Source organism: Chelmon rostratus, chromosome 6 (genome assembly GCF_017976325.1).
Source record: "Chelmon rostratus isolate fCheRos1 chromosome 6, fCheRos1.pri, whole genome shotgun sequence".
NCBI lineage: Eukaryota > Metazoa > Chordata > Actinopteri > Chaetodontiformes > Chaetodontidae > Chelmon > Chelmon rostratus.
The window spans coordinates 27,685,275-27,711,757 of record NC_055663.1 but is presented as its reverse complement, the minus strand read 5'-3'; the positions used below and the strand labels follow the sequence as shown (position 1 = coordinate 27,711,757).

The window sequence follows — 26,483 nt, the reverse complement described above, 5'->3', positions numbered from 1 at the left end:
TATTATTCAGGTGAACACCCAGGTACTTGTAAGACTCCACCACCTCAGTGTCTGTTCCCTTGATATTTACTGGTGTAGGAGTCGTGTTTGCAGCTGCAGGAGTCCTCCACCAGCTCTTTGGTTTTCCCTGCACTGATCTGGAGGTGGTTCCACTGGCACAGAACCACAAATCCCTGGGTCAGTTCTCAGTCTCTCTGTGACCCTGCAATGTACAAAAGTGTTCTCTGTGGGGCCCTTCTGCACCCATGGCTATTCATTCTAGTATCTTTGTGGGTCCTCCTCACATGACAGCTCTGTATACCCTGTATATGTCCTATGCTGCTGGTTATACAATTTATAGCCTGAATCATTAGAAGTTGAAAACTCCTGTGTTTTTCTTACATTTTCAATTTGTAGAATTATTTTCTCACATTAAAATCTGCTTATGAGGCATTTAGGTTTGTTTTTTCCACATGCAGATGGTGTGTATATGTTGCATACAGTGTGTGTGTGTTTTACATACTAGCGCGTGTACATCCATTTATGGTCTTACTATGCAAAAGGCAAACCGGAACTACAGTCAGACATTATCATTTTCTGTATCACTTGGTTCAAACTCAGACTGGCCGAAAAACAAGAGCCAACTCTCTTGACATTGGCAGCTTCCGGTCTCGTAAGTCTCGTTGTATCGCGAGAGTTGGATGAGCAGCCGTAGACAGGAAGCTATCTGTCTGAGCTAATCTTCAGAGCAGACTGACTTCATATCAAATTTTCGGTGAAACGACAACATGTATTTAACATCTACAGTCCAATGAGTTTACAATCAGCAGTCAGTTTGGCCTTAACGACAGTATGGATTTAAACACAGTTCATCGTTCTCCGAGAGAGGAGGGAGAGCTCGAAGACGGGGAGATCTGCGATGATGAAACCGAGGAGAGTATGCCGATCCGACGGGGGGATGGTAACAGGCCCGGCCGCGGCGCTCCTCCACGGACACGAAAACCTCACCAACATCCACACAACATGCTGCCGCACATGGGTCACCAGCCGCCAGATTTCCGTCTCCTGATGCCATACAACCGCGGACCTCACGGACACGGCCCTTTTCCCCCGAGCCACAGGCAGCAGTGCGGGCCGAGCGGGCCCGACCGGCTTCCTGCACCCTCTCCCCCGCCGCTGCTGCAGCCGCCACCGGGGCTCGGTCCTCACTGCGAGACGAGCCCGCGAACCAGCTTCTGGGAGCGGAGCCACGGTGCCCTGGGCAGGTTCAGGCACCGGGCCATGCCGAACGGTGGACGCGGCAATTGGAACCGAGGCAGCCGGGGACGTGGAGACACCAGAGGTCCCCTCGGTCGTTACGGGCCCGTAGAGAGTCACGGCATCAAGAAAGACTCTCCCTCGAGAAAACGTATCCTTTCCTTTGTTACACCACAAAATCAACAGTCATCGGGGGACACTGATTGAATTACAGCTCCCTGCGGGCCTTTGAATGTCAGCTATCTCAAGATAATAATATTAATGTCGTAGAAACATGTGAACTAATAACCAGATTGGCTATAACAGTGTTATAGAGTGTTAATACTAATCTGTATAGAGTGCAGTCTGTCCCCGGCTGGATATCTATCATCTTATTTTAAAAAAAAAAACCTGTATTTAACAGCTTGTTGGTCCCAGTCAGACCTGCTGCCATGTTCATGGATGAACAGAAAACATTCATGGGTGAGATGAATCACACTTTACAGCTGGAATGTGAACAGAAAACAAAACCCAGAAAATGATGACTCATTTCTGCTGTGAAGCTGTGAACTTCCTGTCTCTGTCTTTATGAGAGTCAGTGTAGTGGATCACACAGGACAGGTGGTGTCAGTGTAGTGGATCACATTGTCCAGGTGGTGTCAGTGTAGTGGATCACACAGGACAGGTGGTGTCAGTGTAGTAGATCACACAGCACAGGTGGTGTCAGTGTAGTGGATCACACAGGACAGGTGGTGTCAGTGTAGTGGATCATACAGGACAGGTGGTGTCAATGGAGTGGATCACATTGTCCAGGTGGTGTCAGTGTAGTGGATCACACACTACAGTTAATGTCAGTATAGTGGATCACACTGTCCAGGTGATGTCAGTATAGTGGATCACACAGGACCGGTGGTGTCAGTGTAGTGGATCACATTGTCCAGGCGGTGTCAGTGTAGTGGATCACACTGTACAGATGGTGTCAGTGTAGTAGATTGCACAGGACAGGTGGTGTCAGTGTAGTGGATCACACACTACAGTTAATGTCAGTATAGTGGATCACACTGACCAGGTGATGTCAGTATAGTGGATCACACAGGACAGGTGGTGTCAGTGTAGTGGATCACACTATCCAGGTGATGTCAGTATAGTGGATCACACAGGACAGGTGATGTCAGTGTAGTGGATCACACAGTACAGTTAATGTCAGTGTAGTGGATGACATGGCGCAGGTGGTGTCAGTGTAGTGGATCACACGGCGCAGGTGGTGTCAGTGTAGTGGATCACACGGCGCAGGTGGTGTCAGTGTAGTAGATCCCACAGGACAGAAGATTAATTATATTTCTGCAGTTTCTTCCTGGAATCAGAACATCATGCACTGGTCTGATATTAACATTTATCACCAGCAATGAAACCTACTCATACTCAGATATTCAGTGTTCAGCATTTTGAGAGAGACGATTACTGTGGATGGATTAAATGTTGAAGTCATTTTCTTTCTCTGGTTCCAGCTTCTCAGATGGGAATATTTGCTGGTTTTCTTGTTCCTGTGACAGTAAACTGAATCTGGATTCTGGGTGAATCTCTGTCTGGGTTCTGGTCTGTTGGTTGGACAAAGTAAGATGTCTGAGTTTGTCAGCTTGGAACTTGTGACTGACACTTTTCCACTTTTATAGACTAGATGACTATTCAGTCAATAAATTGAGAAAATAATTAGCAGTTGAGTCGTTATTTGTAGCCCTACTTCTGCTTTCCTGAACATCCGACCTCAGAAAAGCAGCAGGGGAGGAACCAGGCGAGAAAACCGATTCACAATGTTTCCAAACCAGAGAACAGTGTTGACGAGTCCTTCGAAGATTTACTGTCCAAGTACAAGCAGATTCAGCTGGAGCTGGAGTGCATCCGTAAAGAGGAGACGATGGCTCTGGATCCCAACGTGTCCCCTGCTGGAGACCAGACCCCAGACAACACTGCCAGTATTACAGAGACCAAACCAGTACCCGAAGCAGCTCAGAGTCCAGAGGAACCCCACGAGCTGGACACAGCTGAGAGGAAAGTGTTCCAGGCGTTCAACATCAAACCTCTCCGTCAAAAACTTCCCGTCCCCATTAACCTGGATGAGCTGAAGAGGAAGTGGGCGGAGCAGGATAACGAAGGTGATGCTCAGAAGGAGGGTGAGCGAAAAAATAACTGTTGAACTTTACTGCTGTTCTGAAACCAGAAGTTCATCGACATCAAATTCATCTGCAGTGATTCTGATAATCTATCATTTTTAATGAACTTAAACTGACGAGCTTCACATGTTTCACTCTTCTGTCTTTATTTGCTGTTTATTTTTGTTATGTTTTTATTAGTTTGAGAAGTTAGAAAATACCTCAAAAGTCCAGCAGTCATAAATGTACAATAGAACTGAACAATACAAATACATCGAATTTTAAAGTGTCACTTCCTGTGTATCTGTCTGTGTGTGTGTGTGCGTGCGTGTGTGGGTCGTCAGGTGAAGTAGAAGAAAGAACAACACAAGCTGTGGCTGAACCAGAGCAGAAGGCTGATGAAGAGTCAGAGGCGATGAAGAAGACGTGTCCGTGCTGCAGCGAAGAAACAGACAAAGATGAGAAAACGACAAAGAAGTGTTCATGTCGGAGCGAGTCCTCGGCCTCCAGCGAGGACTCCGTCATCTCTCCGGACAAGGTGGGACTGATGGTGCTTTGTGGTGCGATGGATGCTGATGGTGGTTACATGAGAGGTGATGTTTTAGACATACATCCCAAAATAACACTGCTTTAACAGTCTGCATCTCTTTCACACTGCTGCGCAGCCGGTGGTGAAGGTGGAGGAGGAGGAGCTGTCGGAGCTGCAGCTGCGTCTCCTCGCTCTGCAGTCGGCCAGCAAGAAGTGGCAGCAGAAGGAGCAGCAGGTGATGAAGAAGAGCAAAGACCGGATCACTAAAGTGGTCCAGGAGAAAAGCTCCAGCTCGGGAGCTGCTCCAGCCGGCAGGCAGAGAGTCACCACGAGGTCGGCCTCCTCCGCCGCCGCCGCAGCCGCCGCTGCAGACAGGAACAGAACCAGGTCTAGACCTCTGGACAGGGACCGAGACAGACCCAAGACTGGGCCCAGACCTCCAGACAGAGACAGAGAGAGGCTCAAACCCAGTCTTAAACCTGGTCCCAAACCTCTGCTGGAGAGAGGCAGAGCTCCAGGGAAACCGCACATGGCCAAGAAGATGATCGGTACAGGTGAGATCACCTGCCTTCATGTGGTCCCAGCTGCTGGATCAAATCAACAGGATTCACTGGGGTTGATAAATGTCGTCATGGTGAAGTGAAGTTATCACAGCATACAGAAAAGGTTGTTTTCAGTCTGACAGTCCTGTAAACTGTGACGTGATTGGTTCACTGTATGAACACCTGCTGCAGGTTACAGAACTGCCCTGACTCCAGGTGCCAGCTGACTGTCTCACAGTGAAATTAACAGTCAAACTTGCTGATCTGAGATCTGTTTGTGTGGTTATGAGAGGAGACACTGTCGACTGATCAGTGAACTGATTCTGCTGTGTTCAGTCCGTCTCTACCTGCCAGCAGCTTGAAATCAGCATCACTGTCACATTTTCCTCCTTTTATTAAACAATATCATATTAAATCCACCTGTGCACGATCACAATGTATGAATTTAATCTCACGGTAACGGTATATATCACCGTACAGTAATTGTACTGTAAATTTAATGAAGAGATTGTGTTAAGTAACCATACCGTCGCAGACTTCATCACATTTGATTATTTTCTTCTATATATGGATAATAATGGGATCACTGGGAGGCCGGACAGTCACTTCTAACCATGAAAACTGTGGAAACATTACTTGTGTGATATTAATACTACCCTCAGGCTCAGCGGCGAAGCAGGCGGCCAGGAAGCAGCAGCTGAAGACGTGGAAGCTGCAGCAGCAGAGAGAGCAGGAGGAGAAACGGCGACAGGAAGAGGAAGAACGACGCAAACGAGAGGACGAAATCCGCAGAATCCGCGATCTGTCCAACCAGGACGAGCAGTACAACCGCTTCATGAAGCTGGTGGGAGGGAAGACGAGGACACGCAGTAAAGTAAGGATGGACTCTGCTGTATCTATGTATGCATATATATATATATATATATATATGAGTCAGATATGGATAATAAATACAGTGTTTATAAATAATAATATGAACAACTGAAGCTGGAGCAAAAGCTCAGTTATTGGTAATAGAAGACTGATGGAAAGTGATGTTGAAAAGGGGACTGAGGTGTGTCCGTGTCCTTCAGTCCAGAGATCGGGAGCACAGGAAGTCTGCAGGTAAACAGGGCGTGGACGCCTCAGGAAACCTCTACCAGTATGACAACTATGACGAGGTGGCGATGGACACGGACAGCGAGACCAGTTCACCAGGTGAGCAGAGCTGTGCTTTCATTGTTGGAGGTTTATGTTCCGTCATAACGTGACAGGTGGCAGACGAGCTGTACGGTCCTGATCAGATCATTCAAACAGTAGATCTGTTGTTCTTTGCTCTGCTGATCACTTCCATTCCATTTCGGATCTGATTGGCAACAGATTACTTCAGAAACCTTTTATTCCTCTGCACTCACGAAACGAAAACATGTTGGCACCTTGTCTGTCTGTCTGTCCATCTGTCTGTCTGTCTCTCTCTCTGTCTCTCTGTCTGTGTGCCTCTCTCGCTCTCTCTGTCTGTCTCTCTGCCTGTCTCTCTGTCTGTCTGTCTGTCTGTCTCTTTGTCTGTCTGTCTCTCTCTCTCTCTGTCTGTCTCTCTCTCTCTCTGTCTGTCTCTCTCTGTCTGTCTGTCTCTCTCTCTGTCTGTCTCTCTGTCTGTCTGTTTCTCTGTTTGTGAGTAAACAGATGCATCACTCTGCCAGTGGACTGAGTGTCTAGTTAACAAAGTGTTGACTCTGAGGATCAGCTGATCTCGTGTCAGTTAGACTCGGCTATATTCCAACAACAAACGTGACTCATTTCATCTTTTAATTGGTTACAGGTGTTGAAAGGTAAATCTGAGAATCATGAAGGGATTCAAGTGGATTTACTCGATTCTGAATTTGATCAAATCCTTTTAAACCTCATCACTGTTCTGCAGAAAACAACGTAAAGATGTGCACATTAAAGACAAGCAACAGCTGTGATCCCTCAATTAAATTACTGTGTAGATGTTAGCACGACGCTTACGGAAACAACAAGCAGAAACCACAGTCAATAAAATCTTTGACCCAAAAACGAATAAACCCAAATATAAGCCAAAAGAAATTGAAAATATTTTTAGAGAATATTACAAAGAACTCTATTCTGAGTCACCAGCTTCGAATCAGAAAGAAATTATAACTTTCCTTGACTCCCTGGACCTACCTTCAATAGGCACAAAACAAAATGAACAGATAACAGCAAAGATAACAATTAATGAAATCCGGAAAGCTATTGGTAAATTAAAATCAAATAAGGCACCTGGTAGTGACGGATTCACTTCAGAGTGGTACAAAAAGTTTAGTGAAGAACTAACACCACTACTCCATAGGACTTTCAACTGGGTTATGAGTGAGGGCAGGATCCCTCCCTCCTGGACTGAAGCAATTATTACAATCCTCCCTAAACCCCTAAAAGACAAGAACTATTGCCAAAATTATAGACCGATATCAGTATTGAATGTTGATTACAAAATGTACACTTCAATTATATCAAATAGACTCCAAAATTTTGTACCAGACCTGATAGACGAAGATCAATGTGGGTTTGTTAGGGATAGACAAACACAAGACAATATTAGAAGAACATTACATATTATACATAAAATACACAAAGATAATATACCAGCTGCTTTGATTAGTTTAGATGCAGAAAAAGCTTTTGATAGAGTCAATTGGGAATTTTTATATCTAACTTTGGAAAAATTTGGATTCAATAGTAAGTCAATTCAATGCATCAGGTCTATCTATAGCAGGCCCACAGCTAGGATTAAAGTCAATTGCTCTCTGTCAGGTAGATTTAGTTTGGAGAGAGGAACTAGGCAGGGCTGTTGCCTTAGTCCAACACTGTTTGCCTTATACATTGAGCCGTTGGCCCAGATGGTGAGACAAGACCCCTCAATAACTGGCATAGATATAAATCAACAAAAACATGTAATAGGGCTGTTTGCGGACGATATTATAATTTATTTAAAAAACCCACTTAATTCATTTCAGCAGCTTACACAAGCTCTAGAAACTTTTGGTTTATATTCAGGATACAAAGTGAATATACTTAAAACTCAAGTCCTCATGTTCAATTGTTCACCAAACCAACAACTCAAAGAGTGGCAAATAAATTGGGCTGCCAAATCAATCAAATATTTGGGCATAAACATAACTAAAGACCTTTCCAAATTATATAGAAGCAACTATGAACACATTGCTAAAAACATAAGGGAAGATATTGACAGATGGATTACATACCCAATGGGATTAATCGATAGGATCAATGTGGTAAAAATGAACATCTTGCCACGTTTACTGTATGTGTTCTTGTCTTTACCAGCACATGTACCAAAAGAACAGTTTCACAAATGGGATAAATGCATATCAAGATTTGTGTGGGGAGGTAAACGACCCAGAATACGTTATACCACCCTGCAATTACCTAAAGATAAAGGGGGAATGGCACTCCCAAATTTAAAAGAGTATTTTCATGCTGCGCAACTACGTAAATTAATTTGCTGGTGTGATGAAGGATATGTAGCTAGATGGAAAGATATTGAAATTTCTATTCATAAAAAACCAATTCAAACAACTATAGGGGAAACTGAATCTTCTACTTACATAAGAGGGGAACATAGCTTAAACCCAGTGATATCTTTTACTTTAGATATATGGTATTCCACAGTGAAACAATTAAAAATAGGTAAAGAAATCGGATTATTAAAATGGGTTGCTTATGATGACAAATTTGCACCGAGTAAATTTGATGAGACATTTAAACAATGGGCAAAAAAGAGAATTACAGCTATATGCACAACTTTAAAAAAAAATGAAATGAAAAGTTTTCAAGACCTAAAAAATGAACACAATCTAACTAATCAGGATTTATTTAGATACCTGCAATTAAGGGATTATTATATAAAACATATCAAAATAAATGAGGATAAAATTCATCCTATCGTTAAATTACTGGTTAAGGCATATAGTCATCCTATCCCAAAAGCAGTGTCTGTTTTATATGGCTGCTTAATGGAATCTAAAATGGAGTCGACATTATATGTTAAAACTAAGTGGGAACAGGAGCTGGGTGAGGAGATTCCAGAAGGGACATGGTGCGATCTATGGAAAGCACATCAAACTACGACTCAGTCACTGAGATGGAGAGAATTTAATTGGAAAAATTTAATTCGATATTTTGTTACACCTAGAATCAAAAGCAAACAGTTGAATACTCACCAGCCATGCTGGAGACTGTGTAATGACATAGATTCAGATCACACACACATTTTTTGGAATTGCACAAATATTCAGCCCTTCTGGGGGAATGTTCACTCAGTTCTCTGCAATGTGCTGGGATATATGATTCCTAAATCTTGCCTTGTTTTGTACTTTGGACATTTGGATGGATCAGTGCATATAGGAGACCAATATCTGATTAAGATTCTCTTGGTGGCTGGGAAGAAGGCCATTACTAAAAACTGGCTCAAGACTGAACCCCCTGGTAACAAACAATGGATGTCAATCATAGACGACATATTGGTGATGGAACATTTCACATACAAGTTGAAAGTGAAAGAACACTTGTTTGTTAAAAGATGGAGGAAATGGTTATTATATAAGGAGAGACTAGATCTTACATAACTGTATACAGGCTCTGCTCTTAATGATTGTATTTTCTGTTTGTTTGGTTGATTTTGTTGTTGTTGTTTGTTATTTGATTTTTTCATTCTCCATTATCTAGAGGAGATTGTATTACAATATTGTTAACAAAAACAAATAAATAAAAATTGTAAAAAAAAAAAAAAAAAAAATTACTGTGTAGAAAACTCGAAGAAAACCTTCATCATCATCATCATCATCTCCATGCATTTGACAAAAGCAACACAAACCTGTTGGGACTTCCTGTTTCCATGTAAATCTATAATGAATGTGTTCATGCCGTGTGTTTCAGTGCCGTCGCCGACACACAACCAGCTGGCTGCAGACGATCCGGGATGTTTCCCTCAGATGTCTCTTTATGTGACCGACTCCCCTCAGTTTGGAATGGTACGCCCCCCCCCGTCTCACTCTGTCGCTGACATAGAGAAACCTTTGTTGTGCAGAGTTGTTGAGTTAACAATAACTTCACCGTCTGTCTCTCAGGATTTCTCTCAGCCGTTCCTCTCCCCCATGCTGTCTGGTGGGCCTCCCCCGCCTCCACCCTTACCCCCTCCACCGGACGAGCTGGAGCCTCCTCCCAAACCTCCCTTCGCTGACGAGGAAGAGGAGGAGGAGATGCTGCTCAGGGAGACCTGTCTGATGTCTATGGCCAGCAAGCGAGTGGCAGCGACTGAGGTTTGTGTCTGAGTGTTGGCTCTGCTGTGACTGTCGGTGGTGTTACTCCATCACGGTGAAAGCAGCTCCTCGTGAAGCTGCTGATGTTTCTGTTTCTATAAACTCTCTGCAGAGCGTGTAAATGTTAAACTGCAGCTTGCTTCAGAAAACTGAGACTTGACATGAGGATGGAGCTGCTCAGTGAGGGCCTCACTTGTCACCTGTGTTTGTCTTTCTGACAGACAGACAGTGAAGGTCCAGATAGTCGATCACATGTCACACAACAAACACACACTCTGACAGTCTGGATAAATGTGGGCCCGTATTGGTCCTTCTGACCACAAACTTGCCGTTTCCTCTCTCTGTGCAGGAGAAGAGCAGCAGTGGTCCTCAGTCTCCCAGCTGTCAGCCTCCTGCAGGCATTCAGCAGCCGACCAGAGGAAACCTGAGCACCGTCAGTCTGAACACGGTGTCTCAGTCCAGAAGCAACAAGTTCACCAGAGGACATCACACTCCCAGAGCGCCGCTGGTGGTGAGCGACACACACACACACACACACACACACACACCCCACAAGAACCAGACTCTGCTGCACCATTATCTTCATCTCACACAATAAAACCATGTTTAATTGTAACACAGTTTAAACCTCACATTAATCAAGCAGAAGTAAAGCTTAGAGCAGCATGTTGCAGTAGCACTCCACCTCTGATGATGATGATGTGAAGCCTCATCCTGCAGCAGCCACAGACCGACAGGTTCAGTGTTTAGTGGACAGTAACAGGTCCGGGATCAGTGGATTCACCTGATCGTTGTCCTGTTTCCCTCCAGCTGCCCAGACACAAGTCGGTGGTGGTTTCTCTGAATGACTCGGACGACAGTGACTCCGACATGGACGCCTGCAGCTCCACACAGGCAGCGTTTGGAGGACTGGAGTTCATGATCAAAGAGGCCAGGAGGACCGTGGAGGTGGGTCTAGAAAACGTAAAGTTTGTGGGTTAAATCGTTGTTATTTGATAGTGATAAATGACTGATGTAAAATAAAAAAACAAATGTTGTTGTGCTTCGTTGAAACACCTGGAACCCGTCACCTGGCTTTAATGTTTACATGAAGAATAAATGGTTCAGCTCTGTTGGAGGACAAAGTGAAGCCTATTTGTTAAACTAGGGTCATTTCCAAAGTTTTCCTACTAATGTGGTCAGTTCAAATACATGCTGATAAAGAAAAAAAAATTAAAAAGCATACAGGTTTCACAGGGATAACACCTGTTGCTTTGGTAGACAAACAGCAGCCTGTTCGACCAACAAACATGTGGCAACAGGAGCACTTCATTAATGACAGTTGATGATGTGTGGATAATAAATCAGTAATATGTCACAGGGCAGTGGCGTGCACAGATTTTTGAAGGGCAGGGGCGAAAAGGACTTCACTTTAGCACGCGTTTTGGCGTCCAAGAGGGCACTTTAGCGCGTGTTTTGGCTCCCAGGGGGCACCTTAGCACGCGTTTTGGCTACCAAGAGAGCACTTTAGCACGCTTTTTGGCATCCAAGAGGGCACTTTAGCACGCATTTGGCATCCAAGAGGGCACTTTAGCACGCGTTTTGGTGTCCAAGAGGGCACTTTAACGCGCGTTTTGGCTCCCAAGAGGGCACTTTAGCACACGTTTTGGTGTCCAAGAGGGCACTTTAACGCGCGTTTTGGCTCCCAAGAGGGCACTTTAGTACGCGTTTTTCAACATTTGGGCCACGAGGGAGGGACGGAGGGACATGACATCGTCTCAGATAAAACCTCTAAACACACAACAACAAAAATCTTTTCCAGGCAGCCAAGCCTAAAGCAGCATCAGGATCTGAGAAGGAGAACAACCCCGTCAGAACTCCAGAGGCTTTACCTGAAGCCAAGAAGGCTGAGTACCGCCTGCTCAAAGAGGAAATCGCCAGGTAAATCAAATACTGCCATTACTGCAAGCTCAAAATCACACCGTGGTACACCTGTGATGTTTAACAGAGGAAAGGGTTTGTGGTGTGTCGCAGCAGGGAGAAGCAGAGGATGCTGAAGGATCACAGCGTGAGCTGCACCTCACCTGCCGTCTCTGACTCAGTGCTGGACTCACCTGTAAGGTCAGCTGCAGAGCTGAAACTGACCGAAGCAGAGCAGAGACTCAGCAAACACAGGTGAGACCTTCAGCGCACACGAGCAGGCACATTCATGTGCAGCAAACACTCATCATTTTTTTTATTCCTTTAAAACCTTATGAAGGTTTAAATCTTTTGGAAACTTTCTAATGTCCATTGGCACATTTCTCAGTGGTCTGTTATCACACTAATGTGTCGACCACGTTGTTTAGGTCTGATACTGTCAAACTGAGTGAAGTGGTTTCTGAGGCCTTGGACGCCATCGGTTACGTGATATTCTTCATTCGACACTAGCTCCATAGTGAATTGAAACAAGCTTCAGAGCTTTACTATCACCCACCTCTGCTATCTATATATGTTGTGACATTACTGAGAATCTGGTAGAAGAATGACGTGTTCAAAGCATTACTGACCGAGTCTGTCTCACAGGGAGCTGCTGCAGAGAGACGAGGCCGTGCTGAGACACCTGCTCCAACAGGAGCTGAAGAAGAGGGAGTCTCTGAAGGCTGCCGAGGGGAAGGTGGCCAAACTGAGGGAGCAGCTGCAGGCTTCGGAGAAGATCGTCAGCGCTAACAAGACGCTCTTGAAGAAGCTGCAGGAACAGGTGAGAGGAAAAACGTGCTCCTGGTCCTAAGAGCCTGCTGAATTTGAGTCCTGGTTTGTATCTGACCTCTGGTTCCCCCTCTGTAGGTGCATCGTGTTGAACACCGAGTGTCCATAAAGAAGAGTCTGACTGTCAGGTTGGAGCAGGAGCTGACTCAGGCTCAGCAGACTGCCGGCAGAGGATCAAAACGCCGAACAGGCTCCACCCAGACTCAGGTGAGCAACAGTGTCTGTCGTTTGAGGTCCATCTGTAGTGTACTTTATACTTCATCTTTTCTCGTTTCACTTCAGGCTCAAACCATATGTTTCATTATAGATGTTCAGCCTGTAGAATGTCAGAACATAGTGATAATTGTTTTGTCCGATCAGTCCAAAACACAGAGATATTTAGTTTACTGTGAAATAAAACAGAATAAAAAACACAATTGAGAATGTGAAACCAGTGAGTTATTGGCTTAATGTTTGCTAAACTAATAACAGAAACAAACAATCTATTATGAAAAGTCCAGACTTTTTAGAGGAAACCAGTCGCTCCTTGTGACTCTCAGCACCATGTTCCAGATGTTCCAGCTCTAACTGGACATGTCGCTATACTGTCTCTGAATAACCCTGAACTGCTGATCTGTATCTGATCTATGACCCTGACTCTGTCCTGTCAGAAGAGTCCCTCATTTGAGCAGAGACTGTTGCTTATCTACAGAAAAACATAAGTTGTAAGTAGATTTTTGGGAGGATCATTGGAGACATTTCCGTTTTGATGTGCGGAACAGAAGCTTCGCTAACGTTACGTTACCGACCGTGTAGCAGTGGAACATCTGAAACGTCCAACCGGCGGACATGGAAACGAGTTTAATGCCGTTTGTTTGCTCAGTTTAACGCTACACCGTCTGACGTGTTAAACGACACTGTTGCAAGGTAATAAGAAGTTAGCTAATTCGATACTCCAGCATTTTACCGGTGTGTTTTCTCGATTAGCAAAAATTAGCAATATGCTAACGTACAGTTAGCTAACATTAGCTATCTAACAGTTAAAAACACGGGTAGCTTATCTGCTGGGTAAGTTACCTGTGGTGTTCTTACCTGTTGGGGTGTTGATAACAAAGGCCGTTTTGACACGTTGTAATAGTTTTTAGTGTTAATTTAAACCCGTTTTTATATCCATATTCCACAGCTAGCTTTATCTGAATTAAATATCTGACAGAGTGATGTTTGTATTCTGATAGCATAAGTTAGCATTGTTTAGTAGCCAGCTAACACGACGCAGTAACAATTAGCATATATATATATATACTAAATTATATTGAAAATATTACTATATAGTAAATACATTGTTGTATACTAGGGAATGCGACAGGACAGCTTTTAGCTATTCATTCAAAGTCATTGGGCTTAAATCTAATACAGATATGTCAGATAAATGGTGGTAATTACAAGTGTTAATGATAAGAACAAACAAACAAAAGTGATCTCAGAGCCGTCGGAGTAATCTTGTAATGTCTTTTGGTGCTTGAGTTTATTTGGTAGTGTCATTTCCGTTTTACTGTTGTCTTTCTTTTTACATTTGTGTTTATATGTACATACACATGCAGCTCAAAATGAACTTTCCGTTCGTCCCTCTCAGCCCAGTAAGCTGCAGCGTGTGGACGGAGCCCCTCGTGGATCAGAGCGTCACTTTGCAGAGCTCATCGCCCAGAAGCAGCGGCTGCAGCAGCTGGAGTCTGAGTACGCCCTCAAGATCCAGAAGCTGAAGGAGGCTCAGGCCCTCCGCAACAAAGGAATCCCATCAGATCTGCTCTTAGAGCCACCAGTTCGAGCCTCCACCCCTCCTGAACCTCAGAGCCAGCTCCCACCTCCCTCCACCCCCTTCCCTCTACCCCAGCCCTCCCTGCACGACCTCACCCAGGACAAACTAACCCTAGACAGTGAAGACGTACCCGAGGCTGATGATCATGAATCAGAAACTGCACCTGCACCTGCACCTGCACCTGCTGCTGCTGCTGCTGCTAAAGGAAGCCGCAGACACTCCCTCCTTCAGTCCAACAGCACATTCACCAAACCCAACCTGGAGCAGCTGAGCTTAACTCCAGCTAAAGACAACTGCTCTACCAAACCTGCCAAGACTCCCACCAGCTCCAAGCCTCCTGCAGAGATGTTTTCGGGCTTGGATGTGGACGCTCTGAAGCTGAGGTACCAGCAGCAGGCCCGGCTGGGAGAGCAACTTCTGAGTGAGCTGCACAGATTGGGAGAAAATGTTGACAACCCCCCTGCTGGAAAGGTGACCAGCAGAATGTTAAGATACTTTCTTGCAGGGTATCTGCAGAAGTCAAGTTGTGTTGTGTTAGCATAAAGTGATTTTATTCATTTCATTTTCACAATCAATGTTATTGTTATTTTTCTGTGACTGCAGGTGGTCTCAGTGGAGGTGGACGCAGCCACGAGCCAATCAGGGAGTTCAGAGCTGAAACCAGTTCCCTTTGGATCATATCACAGCCCTCTGCTGGTCTTCAGATCATACAGGTACATTTCACTTCAGATACATTTATTCATACAGGTTAGTGCTTTACCACTAAATGACAAGTTAATAAGATGGTACAAATATAACCGTAGAACACAGAAATGATTTCAGTGAAATCATAAAAACAATAAAGTGAAAGAAGTAGTTAATTTCAATAAAAAATATGTAAAGCAGGAAAAAAATTCAAAACAAAAAAAATGTGTTTGGAACAACTGAAAGACTCATGTATCAGATGTCGTGAGGGTCCTGCTCATACCTAAACAATAAGTCAGACAGGCAAGCTGCTGAACACCACAAACAGCTTCTAAAAACTAGGATTTTAGTAATTAAAATATTTAATATTTCTAAAATCCAAACAAAAGCAGCTGAGCAGCAGATTTCTGAATGATGAATATTTGTGTTCTCTGTGTCTCAGGTTCAGTCCATATTACAGGACCAAGGAGAAGTTATCTCTGAGCTCTGTAACATACAGCAACACCATCGAACCAAGAAAGTGTTTCTGTCGGTTTGATCTCACAGGAACCTGCAATGATGACGACTGCAGATGGTGAGAACGTTTACATCATTAACTCTCTGCTGAACCTGCCGTTTGTTACCTTCATCATTCTCTCTGTCTGCTCCCTCTGCCCTGCAGGCAGCACATGAGAAACTGCACTTTGACTGGAAACCAACTTTTCCAGGATATCCTGTCATACAATCTGCCTCTGATTGGCTGTTCTGAGAGCAGCTCAGATGAGGACATCAGCGTTGCCACAGGTGGAGCACAGAGGGACTCATATCTGTCAATATACTATTTAAACAAAGTGTTTAAATAGTATAGTGGAACTAAAACAAGTATTTCCTGCTTTGTAGAAAAGTATATGAAGAAGCTGTTCGGAACAAACAAAGACCGAATGGGAATCGACCAGAAGGCCGTACTCCTCGTCAGCAAAGTGAACGAAAGCAAACGACACGGTTAGTGAACTTTTCTCTTAATTCTCATCGTCATCAGAGAAACTGTTTGCAGACTTGTGAACTCTTCGTCCTTCTCCAGTCCCTCCGTTCACCACCTGTAAAGACACGAGGAGGTGGAGACTGAAGCCGTCGACGCAGAGCAGCCTCATCCCAGAGGACGACAGTGAGGACGAGACTGCGGCTGGAAACCCGACGGCTGGGAGACACGGTGAGGACGTGTTTACTGGCAGCCGCTCACAGAAAGAGAAACATGTCAGATGTTCTGTCTGCCTTCTTTTCATCAAACAAAAGGGTTAATGAAACAGGAAGGATTGTAATTATAAAGTCTAAAGAGTGATCCACCCACAGGATGATCAGATGAGCTACTTAAAGAATGTGTTATTGAAAGCAGCCATAGAAAGTCCTTCTTTTTTTTTTTTCTTTTTTTTTAAACAAAAGGATGTGCATGAAAGTCGACTGACGGAGATCCTCATCACCAGTCGAGAACTAAACAAGAGGCCATGGTGTCGTCAAATCACATCATCTCTGTTGCTCTTTAGATCAGAATCAGTCCCTTTACATGCAGTCCAAACAGGAAGTGTTTTTAACGTCCTTCACTCTTCCGACTCACAGAACAGATTCATGCAGGAATTGAACTTACAGTCTCAGCATCCTTCAGCGTATTTATATCAGTATCTGATCTTCACAGTCACTTCAGTGCTGCGATGTTTTGTTCACTATCAGCTGGAGATAATCTGCTGACTTTGTGTCTTTGTACAGGTGACTGCGCTCAGACCAGCCTTTCTGCTCTGGATGTTTGCGTCACATCAGAGGACAAACGTTATTTTGCCAGTGAGACGGATGACATATCAAACCTGGAGACCAGTGTCCTGGAGAGCTCCGCAGACACTCAGCTGTGGATCAAATTAGCATACAAATACCTCAATCAGAACGAGACGTAAGTCACCAAACCACCAGCTGATTCCAGGTTCTACTTCCTTTTCTGTTCTCAACTCCTCATTTAACTGCCGTCGTCACGATGAGAATCTAAAGCTGTGTGTTTGTGTTTAGGTCTGCAGCAGAGTGTTTGGAAGCGGCCTTGAACACGTTGTCCCGTGCTCTGGAGAATAACTGTGATAACCCTGAGGTGTGGAGCCACTACCTGTCTCTGTTCTCCAGGCGAGGCAGCAGGGAGGAGGTCCAGGAGATGTGTGAGATGGCTGTGGAGCATGCACCTGACTACAAAGTGTGGTGGAATGTAAGTCTTTTTAAGGGATTGTGATCTTGAGCTGGACGTCCACAGGCTGCAGCTCAGTCATGGCTGTTTCTATCTACACAACAGAAGCAAATGTTTTTCAGCAGCCACATTTCTGATATATTTTACAGTTTCTGACAGCTGTTTTACTGACATTATTTATGAGCCTGAGCCTTTCCAGGATGCTCCTTTTATACCCAATCATGATGTTGTCACCTGTTAACAATCAACCTGTTACAAACAGGTGTTTTTGGAGCGTTCCACATCTTTCCCAGTCTTTTTTTGCTCCTGTTCCAACTTGTTTGAAACGTGCATCGGATTCAGAATAAGCAGAAATTTACAAAAATCAATGACGCTGATGAGGTCAGACATTAAATAAACTGTCTTTGCGCTTTTTTCAGTTGTGTTTATGTCAAAAAGGATCAGCAGGTGATCACATTCTGTTTCATTTGTGTTGTAGAAACAAAATGCTACAAGCTGTACATAAATATTTCGAGGTCTTTATGTGTGTATGATTTTCTCTCTGCAGTATTTAAACTTGGAGAGCTCGTTCGAAGGGAAGGACTACGTGTGTGATCGCCTCGTGCAGTTTCTCCTCACTGAAGCGTCTGCTGGTGTCTCTGACAAACTGTCCTTCCAGCTGATGGAGGCGCTGCTCTACAGGGTCGAGCTCAACTTGTTCACAGGCAGGATGGAGAGCGCGCTGGCCATTTTACAGGTGAGACATGACCAGCAAGAGATGTACAGCGGTGAAGTGAAGTGACTCTTCTGTTCTGAATCATCCTTTGTCCTGTTTGACTTGTGCGCAGAATGCCTTGAAATCAGCCCACGACAGGAGTATAGCTGAACGCCTGACACCCAGCGACCGTGCGTTGCTCTGGCTCTCTTACATCCACCTGACGGAGTTCGACCGGCTGCCGTCCAGCCTGTACGACCCGGCGGAGTCCGGTCCGTCCAGGCTGGTGAGCAGAGAGTCCTTCATGCTGCCCTGGAGGACAGTGCAGGACGTCAGCACACCGCCTGACATCCTCATCGCTCTCTTCCAAGGTACAGAGCCACCAAACAGCTACCGACCACAATTTTAGACCAGTATAAAAAGTGATACTTGATATGTGTTTTGATAACTTGATTAACTTTGGTACTTTTGAATATATAATTAAGGGAGATCATATCATTGGTGTCTCTCAGTTTGACATAGTTCCTTATCTTGTGTTTCCCCTCTAAGATGCCATCCATCAGTGCAGTGATGAGTGTTTGTCTGAGAGTGAGAGGACGCTGGCCTGCCTGCCTCTTCACACCAACCTCATCTTCCTCAACAAACTGCTGGAGAGGTGAGCTGACTGCTGCTGGCTTTTCACTTTCTGTTGCCTCTTTGAGTTCAGTTTTTCCTGCAGAGACTTTGTGCAACGTGGGTCTTCTTTAGGAAGCAGTGTCTTCATTCATTGAACTTATTTCATGTAGAAATGTTGAACACTGTAGTGAAATTGCTGTTGGTGGTGTGTCCCGGCAGGTTTGATGAGGGTGTTGTTCTCTGTGAGTCTCTGCTGGGGTCCTGTCCTGAGTCCTGCACTCTGAGAGACGCTCTGGCTGACCTCCACATCAGGAAAGGAGACGGAGATCAGGCGGTCAACATGTGGCTTCACGTTCTGGCCGAGTGTCCCAACAACGCTGAGGTCTTCTATCACTCCTGCAAGTTCCTCATGGCTCAGGTGAGCCCAGGCTCGTGCTTGAAAGTCAGAGTCTTTGTGGAGAACTTTTGTGTTTCAGAATGAAATAGAAACTAGATTCATGTGGAAATCAACCTTCAGCTTCAGTCAAGATGAGACGACATGAAATGAATACAGACTAAAACAGCATGAAGGAGGATGGCTGAATGGAGAGATCATTACACTCCAACTGAAACTAACACAGTCTGTTTGCTACTGCTCACCATTTGACTGTTCAAATCCAGGCAGTGGAGTAATCTGATTACTTAATTTCATTCTTGTAAAGCACTTTGTGCTGCATTTCCTGTATGAACGGTGCTGTACAAATAAAGCTTTAAAGTATTATTATACTATATTATTATTACAGCTGGTTAGATGTCTTTTTTTCTCCTGACAGGACAAGTCGAGCGCCATCGTCCCCTTGTTCAGAGGATTCATCCTGAGTCTCTGTGAGGACCAGCAGAGTCAGAAGAAACCTGTGGACGTTCTGCGGTACGTCGTGTGTGAGCTCTGTGTGGCACTGTGATAAATGTTGAAACATAGTGAAGACTGGACTTTAGATGAGTTACACTGTGTTGGTGTTTCCTCCTGTCAGACACATCCTTGGATTTGCCACTGAGGAGCTGCTGAGAGGTCCAATCATCAAGGAGCTTCAGGAGCAGCTCAGTCAGCAGATGGCTTACCTCCACCTGATCCACTGGTGTGTGTGCGTGCGTGTGGTGTCTGCGCGTGTGTGTTTGCGTCTAAAATACATATAATATGTAAATGGAGTTTAAACTGTGTCGCTGGTTGTCGCTGCAGTCGCTGGCAGTGGCTGCACGGCTCTGTGGAGGACACGGTGGACGCCTTCGAGAGAGCGCTGGCATCATCCATGCAGCTGGAGGAGCTTCACAAACTGTGGATGGAGTGAGTGTCACCTGCAGGAGCTTCATCTGCTGTGTTTTTATCTCCACCGTTTCTCTGCTGTCATCGTTTTTCATGTCAGAGTCCCCATCAGGTTTTCTTTTACACAGAGTTTCTGTTTACTTTCAGAGTTTCTCATGTTCCTATTGTGTGTATCACATGAAGAACATGAGGTCAGAGAATTTCCTTGTACACATTGTAAAAATGATTCTATACACAGCAGCAGAAGATATATAATGATGATTAAATCTGTATCAGAAATGAAATATGAAATAACATGTACATACTGCATCTGACACACCCGATTTTTTTGATATTAAACATGGAAACGCTTCAAACTGTTGATCTGATATGATTGACAGTTTCAGTGGAGAATGTGACTCCTGAAACTGATGTGAGATCATCTATAGAGAAGAGGTCTCACTCTGTTGAACTACAGAAACACTCTGGCTGTACAGCTGTGTTGCAGAGTGGAGCTCCTTCCCTCACACATCATGTTTACTGAGTAATTGATCGTGAATTAGTATCAGCTGACATGAGACCTGTGTGATTTGAAGAGGTGAGAGACGTCGAGAGGAGCCGCTTCCTGAATGTTTCTGCTCTGAGCTTTGATCACAGATTGTGTTTGTGTCTCTGCAGTTACCTGCTGTTCAGCAGCCATCAGCAGGTCCACGGTCCAGCTAGCAGTCAGTCAAAAGTGTTCTCAGATCTGGTGCAGCGCTGCCTGAGCACCGTCCCATCTCGACTGGAGGTTCCCTTCAACCCAGCAGAGTTCTGGAGCTGCTACCGCTTCCACAACAAGGTAAGACTGTCTGTGTGTGTGTGCGTGCGCCCAGCTGCTCAGCTGTTAGAAGCTGCTTAAATGATCCTTTGTTGATGTTGTAACTTCAGGTTGTGACTCTTTACCTGAGCTGTCTGCCGCAGTCCCAGCATGCACTGGTCCTGGAGAGGCTGAGATATGCCATGCCCAACAACATTGAACTGGGCCTGAGGTACACACACACACACACTGTAACACCAGGATGAAGTTCATCAGCGGCTTTGTTGTTGTCTCTGTTTCTAAACTCAGAAACTGTCAGCAGGTAAACGCTCGTGTCTTTGGCCTTCAGTCTGATTTAATCAGTGGAGTTAACTGGTGATCGTCTGCACCAGCAGCTGTAACCAGTAGACTAGCTGGTAGTTGAACGCTGCGTGTGTGTCAGGGACAGATGCTGTTGTTTTGGCTGATTTCTGAGTTGAGATGTTGCTGCGCAGGTTGCTGCATCAAGAGTGGCAGGACGGAAACATTGAACACCTGAAGTTCCAGGCCAGGATGCTGAGCAGTAACTCTCCAAAGTGTCTGGCCAACTGGAAAATGTGAGTCGACAGAAATGCAAAGAAATCGCTGATGTGATGCAAATGTCAAAGTTTGTGTGGAAATCCGGTTGTCAGTGTCTATGAAACCCCCCTGAGCTTTAACCACAGGTCTGACGAGATTCTGGTTATTGTCAACAAATCCCATAAGAAGACGAAAACGAGGATGAGTTAACTGTACAAACGCAGTCCAAAGTGTGACGGTTCTTTTTCTTTTCTTTTTAATTATAATCTAATAAATAGATAAACCTAAAGGGTCACAAGATGACTGGAAAACTAAAAATTAAAAACCTCACACACATATTTCTGACACAATATGAAATATTGATTGAAATGATACAAGAGGAACTGAAAACAATTAGTCACATGTTCCTTCATTTCCATGACCACACTCACACACACACACACACACACATATACACACACTCACACACAGCTGCTTTAGGAAATTTCTGAATCTTTTTAAACATGAAACTATATATTTGTGAGGTGTTTTTAAAGATTTCCGTCTTCTGTGGGAACCAATGAGTTCAGAGCTGAGCGCTACAGCACTGAGGGGCGGATTAACACGCTGTTGGTTTGAGTCTGAATATGAGATTTGTTGATGATGAGACGAATCCAGAATCACGCGATCCATTAAGAGAAGCTGACAGACTGTTTGTTTCTCGGCAGAGCGATAGCTGTGGAGAGGGAGCTAAAGGAGCGATCAGAGGTGAGTTAGTGATGGAGGGGATGTGACAGTCAACGACAGGAAGTTTAGTCAACCTCATTTCAATCAGCAGGTTCCATTTTGTTACAACAGTTGGAATGTTTGAAGTCGGCAGGAAGTCTGAAATATGTGGCTGCTCTGTTAGTTTCTTCTCACTCAGCTGTTGATGATCATTGTTAATTGTTCCTGAATCTGATTCTTTCCTCTGCAGGTTTTATATCACCAGTAATGTGTAAAGTGGCGGTTTAGCGTCTTGCTTGACTGTTTGTGTGTTGTTCTTTGGTGTGTTTGTACGTTTACTCGACTGAACCTCTGCCTTCATTCCACACTTGGTTTTTTTTTCTGCGTGACTGACACAATGCTCTGGCGTCTGGTGTCTTTTTCTCCCCCCTCTCCCTCTTTTATTTCATGTTATTTCTTCTATAGGTGCGACTTCTCTGTCAGCAGGCCCTCCATCACCTTCCACTGTGTGCTGCCCTGTGGAAAGATGTAATTTACCTCCTTCAGTTTGTCTTAAACACGCATGACATGCAAACACATAACACACAGAACCTGTTTACACTCAGTCACTTCACGTGTCTCGGGCCCATCGATCTTTCAAGAAGGCTCATTGTTCAAAACAGCTCTGGAGGAGGGTGGAGACGCAGTGTTTACTCGTCCCAGCTACGTCAGCAGCTGATTGTACTGACAGCCTGAAGCTGATCTACAGCCTGCTGCTAACAAACTACCTGTGGAGCTAAACACAGCAGGTTGTAGCTTAGTTAGCAGTTAATGTGATTATTATCTGAAGTTCTATGACATGTTTATCGTCTCAGAGCAGATAGTCAGACTGAAGTCGATGTTTCTCTTTCATTGATCTGCTGCCGAATAGTCGTTCACTGAATTCAGATCAGTAATATCATCTCCTGTAGTTTCCCTGGTCGCCATGGTGACCATACGCTGACATTCTTACTGTGTGTTAAATAACGCTGCGCAACATTACGGATCATTTCCGTGCTGTGTGGGCACATAAGCTAAGGGCAGGTGTGGCTGAAAGGTGAGTTGATGAAGGAGAGGACAGATCTGAGATGTGATCTGCAGACAGAATGACGACATACAAAATAATTAACATCAAATCATTCTAAATCTAAATCATCTTCAGCCATCGCAAGTGTAAACTGGAATCACCTGGTTTTATCCTAATAGGAGACACCTGAAGTGACACAATGAGGCCTTTGTGTTGTTTAAGCCACACCTGTATACACACCTGTTCACCTGCTGCCCCCTCCCTCCCCCTCCCTCCCCCTTCCTCCCCACTGTCTCCCTCTCCTTCTCTTCTGCCTCCTCTCTGCCCCCTCTCCTCCCTCTCTGTCTCCTCTCCTCTTTGTTTCCTCCTCTTTCCTCTCTGCCTCCTCTCTGCCCCCTCTCCTCCCTCTCTGTCTCCTCTCCTCTTTCCTCTCTGTCTCCTCTCTTCCCCCTCTCTTCCCTCTGTCTCCTCTCCTCTCTGTCCCCTCTCCTCCCTCTCTTTCCTCTCTGTCTCCTCATTGCCCCCTCTCCGTCTCCTCTCCTCTTTGTTTCCTCTCCTCTTTCCTCTCTGTCTCCTCTCCTCTTTCCTCTCTGTCTCCTCTCCTCTTTCCTCTGTCTCCTCCCTCTCTGTCTCCTCTCCTCTCTGTCTCCTCCCCTGTCCCTCTCCTCCCTCTCTGTCTCCTCCATCTCTGTCTCCTCTCCTCTTTCCTCTCTGTCTCCTCATTGCCCCCTCTCCGTCTCCTCTCCTTTTTGTTTCCTCTCCTCTTTCCTCTCTGTCTCCTCTCTGCCCCCTCTCCTCCCTCTCTGTCTCCTCCCTCATTGTCTCCTCCCCTCTCTGTCTCCTCTCTGTCTCCTCCCCTGTCCCTCTCCCTCCACCTGCAGCGGGTGCTGTCTGAAGCAGCAGAGGGAGGACAGACAGACAGACTGAGGAGGCTCCTGGACAGGTGTCAGCAGGTGGGAGTGAGTCTCAGTGAGTGACTCAGTTTAGTGGATGAGACAGAAGATGAGTGACGTCCATCAGCTGCACAATAAACTCAAAGCAGAATCAATGAATCAATCAGCTGTAGATGATTGAGTGAGAGCAGGCAGATGAGATGAGGTAAGACAGACCTTCCTCCTCCTCCTCCTCCTCCTCCTCGGACACCCCGAGCTGCCTCCAGTGTGTCTGGAGCAGCTTAAATCACATCATGTACGTAAGTATCCAGCTGCTGAGTGACACAGTGTTGCCTTTGTTCTCTTTTAATTCATGTCCTCCCTCTTTTTGTTCCTGTCACTTTTCATTTGGATTTTCATCCCCCCCCCGTTTTGTTTTCAATTTTCAATTTTCCCCTGAGGAAACCCCCCCACCCCCACCCCCCCAGTGATGCTGCAACATCTGCACGTTGTCTTTTCTTTGTCTCCTGAGGAGAAACGAGACTTTTATTTTGTTAACGTGATCAAAGAAAAACAAAAGCAGACTTTTTGATTATGGATCTGCGCGTGGAGCCGCTTTAGTATTTTCTATTTGGCTTCGTCCGGTCTGAATGTGTGAAAGAGGGACTGCCACAGAGACTGATCCACCTGCAGACCAGCAGCACTGTTAGAGGCAGTCAGGACCTCGCTAACATGCTCTCATGTGCAATTTGTCTTTTTCTTTTTGTCAGAATTCTACATATGATTAAAGAGTATTAGCAAGGAGAGGAGAGAAGTCCTTCCACTGTTGTTTTTTATGTATATGTTGAATTTAAATGTTATTAAATTATTTTCTAAAGATAAAAAAAAAACGCGTCTCCTGAGTTTTTATTGTGTCGCTGAAGTCTTTGTGTTGATCTGTTGCTTGACAATTTATCAAATGTCTGAGATGTTTTTCCTTGATAGAAGATTCAAATTATGTTTTCTTTAAAAACGTCATGAACGCTGAATTAATCCAGACGAGGATTCACGTTACAGTCACGTGTTCATGTTGTATATGACGTAGTTCTGCAGTCAGGAATCATATTTAGCTTTAATCTTATTTGGGGTGTTTAAATGGAAAAAGTAAACTGGTTAATCTGGTCACATGGTTGTAATGTTCATGTCAGACTGGGTCATTGCAGCAGGTGATTGGCTGTACATCATGATGTCTGATATCAAAGAGACGCTGAAGACAAAGTAGGAAGGTAAAGACTCCACTCAAGACAGATCTGGGAGCAGCTTTAGACTGAACTCAGTTTTATTTGCCAGTTTAACAAAGTCACTAAACAGAACTTTTTTCATCTGAGGGATGTCATCAAAGTCAGTTTCTAACTGAGGATGATGCTGATATGCAGACACATGCTGTCAGTACAGTTAGTGCAGCCATGGTCACATGACCCTACTGCACACGTCACTGCACTGGCTGTCTAAGTGAAATCATTATTATCAAATGTGTCACCAGTCAAGTTAAAACATCCCAATTCCAGACATGGAGGACATGAGACAGGTGCAGAGGACAGACAGCACAGGTGTTCACCACATTCTGTCACCTGTTGTCCACTCGCTCTTTAACAGCGTGGACAGAACATTAAGTCATGTGTTTTATTTCTGTTTATGTTCTGTTCGAATCTGTTAAAGTCTGAAGGAGAACAGGATGTTGGTGTCAGTCGGTCTCTCCGTTCCTCTTCTTCACACACTTTTCTGCTGTTCTCCCTTTATCCACCAGATGTCCTCGGACATTCTCTCCTCCACACATTACCTGACTGTCTCACCTGACCAAGCACACCTGTTCTCGCTTCCCTCATCTGCTCTGCAGTTACCTGGACCTCCCGGCCCACCTCCTCACCTGCAGCTCATTCCCCATCAGCCACTCACTGAACGCTGCTTTGCTTCCTCTGTTCTTCACCAGGTGAAGTCAGTCTGCTTTCACTCTTCTTCAGCTCAGAGGGTCAGTGAGAACCGGGAGGGGGTTTTAGACTCTGCTGTCTGTGGGTGCTGGCTCCTGGTGGAACAGGCTGCAGGTTCAGGGCTGCCCAAGTGACAAAAAATACACTGAAATATACTAAATATTAGTAAACTGAGCATACTAAAGCTTCCAGACTGTTAAATAGTGCACTTAAAGTGAGCTAAATTGGTAATAAAATTGTAAATTGTAATGAATTTTCCTTTATTACACACTTGTACAAAAGTCCAACTGAAGTTGTATTAAGAATATTTGACTGTGTTTAAATATATACTGCAAATATACGTATTATTTTATATCACCTCATGTTATTCTTCAATTTAAAGTACAACTGAAATACATTTAGAATTTAATGTAAGTTGTACCTAAATGTGTGTGTACATGAAATCTAACAGTAATAGATTACAATATGATACCTGTGTATTATTATATTATTATCATAAAATTCCTACACTTACATCTGCTCATTTTAAGTGCACTATTATGCTAACAGTGTTTTAACACACTGAAAATATACAAGACAAGTATTTGACATCAATTTTTTTTAAAAGTGCATTTTAAATATTGAACTTATATTTTACTAAAAATATATTTTTCTGTAGCATGTTTATTCAAACTATGCGTTCAATCATTTTAAAGTCAGTAAACGTTTATATAAATCTACTGGAAACATTCTTTGTAATATTTGATTAAACTCTAAGTTTGTTTAAGTGTATTTTTTCACTTGGGTGGTGGG

The 26,483-nt window shown here is 44.4% G+C and overlaps 1 protein-coding gene across 1 annotated transcript; it reads left to right on the top strand.

Moving 5' to 3' along the window:
• Positions 1–691: 691 nt before the first annotated feature.
• LOC121607802 (zinc finger C3H1 domain-containing protein-like) lies at positions 692–24,603 on the top strand. The gene is made up of 35 exons (XM_041938775.1): positions 692–1,387; positions 2,985–3,386; positions 3,710–3,903; positions 4,031–4,448; positions 5,099–5,310; positions 5,510–5,633; positions 9,372–9,466; positions 9,563–9,754; positions 10,104–10,265; positions 10,565–10,702; positions 11,556–11,674; positions 11,768–11,908; positions 12,299–12,473; positions 12,560–12,688; positions 14,094–14,747; positions 14,880–14,989; positions 15,403–15,534; positions 15,622–15,743; positions 15,840–15,941; positions 16,021–16,149; positions 16,701–16,878; positions 16,992–17,178; positions 17,705–17,893; positions 17,985–18,222; positions 18,401–18,506; positions 18,686–18,884; positions 19,279–19,373; positions 19,477–19,581; positions 19,683–19,787; positions 20,424–20,586; positions 20,676–20,776; positions 21,039–21,140; positions 21,810–21,849; positions 22,273–22,335; positions 23,734–24,603. Exons 1-35 carry the CDS (start codon positions 832–834, stop codon positions 23,827–23,829), a joined length of 6,273 nt encoding a protein of 2,090 aa, XP_041794709.1. The 5' UTR covers positions 692–831; the 3' UTR covers positions 23,830–24,603.
• Positions 24,604–26,483: the final 1,880 nt, after the last annotated feature.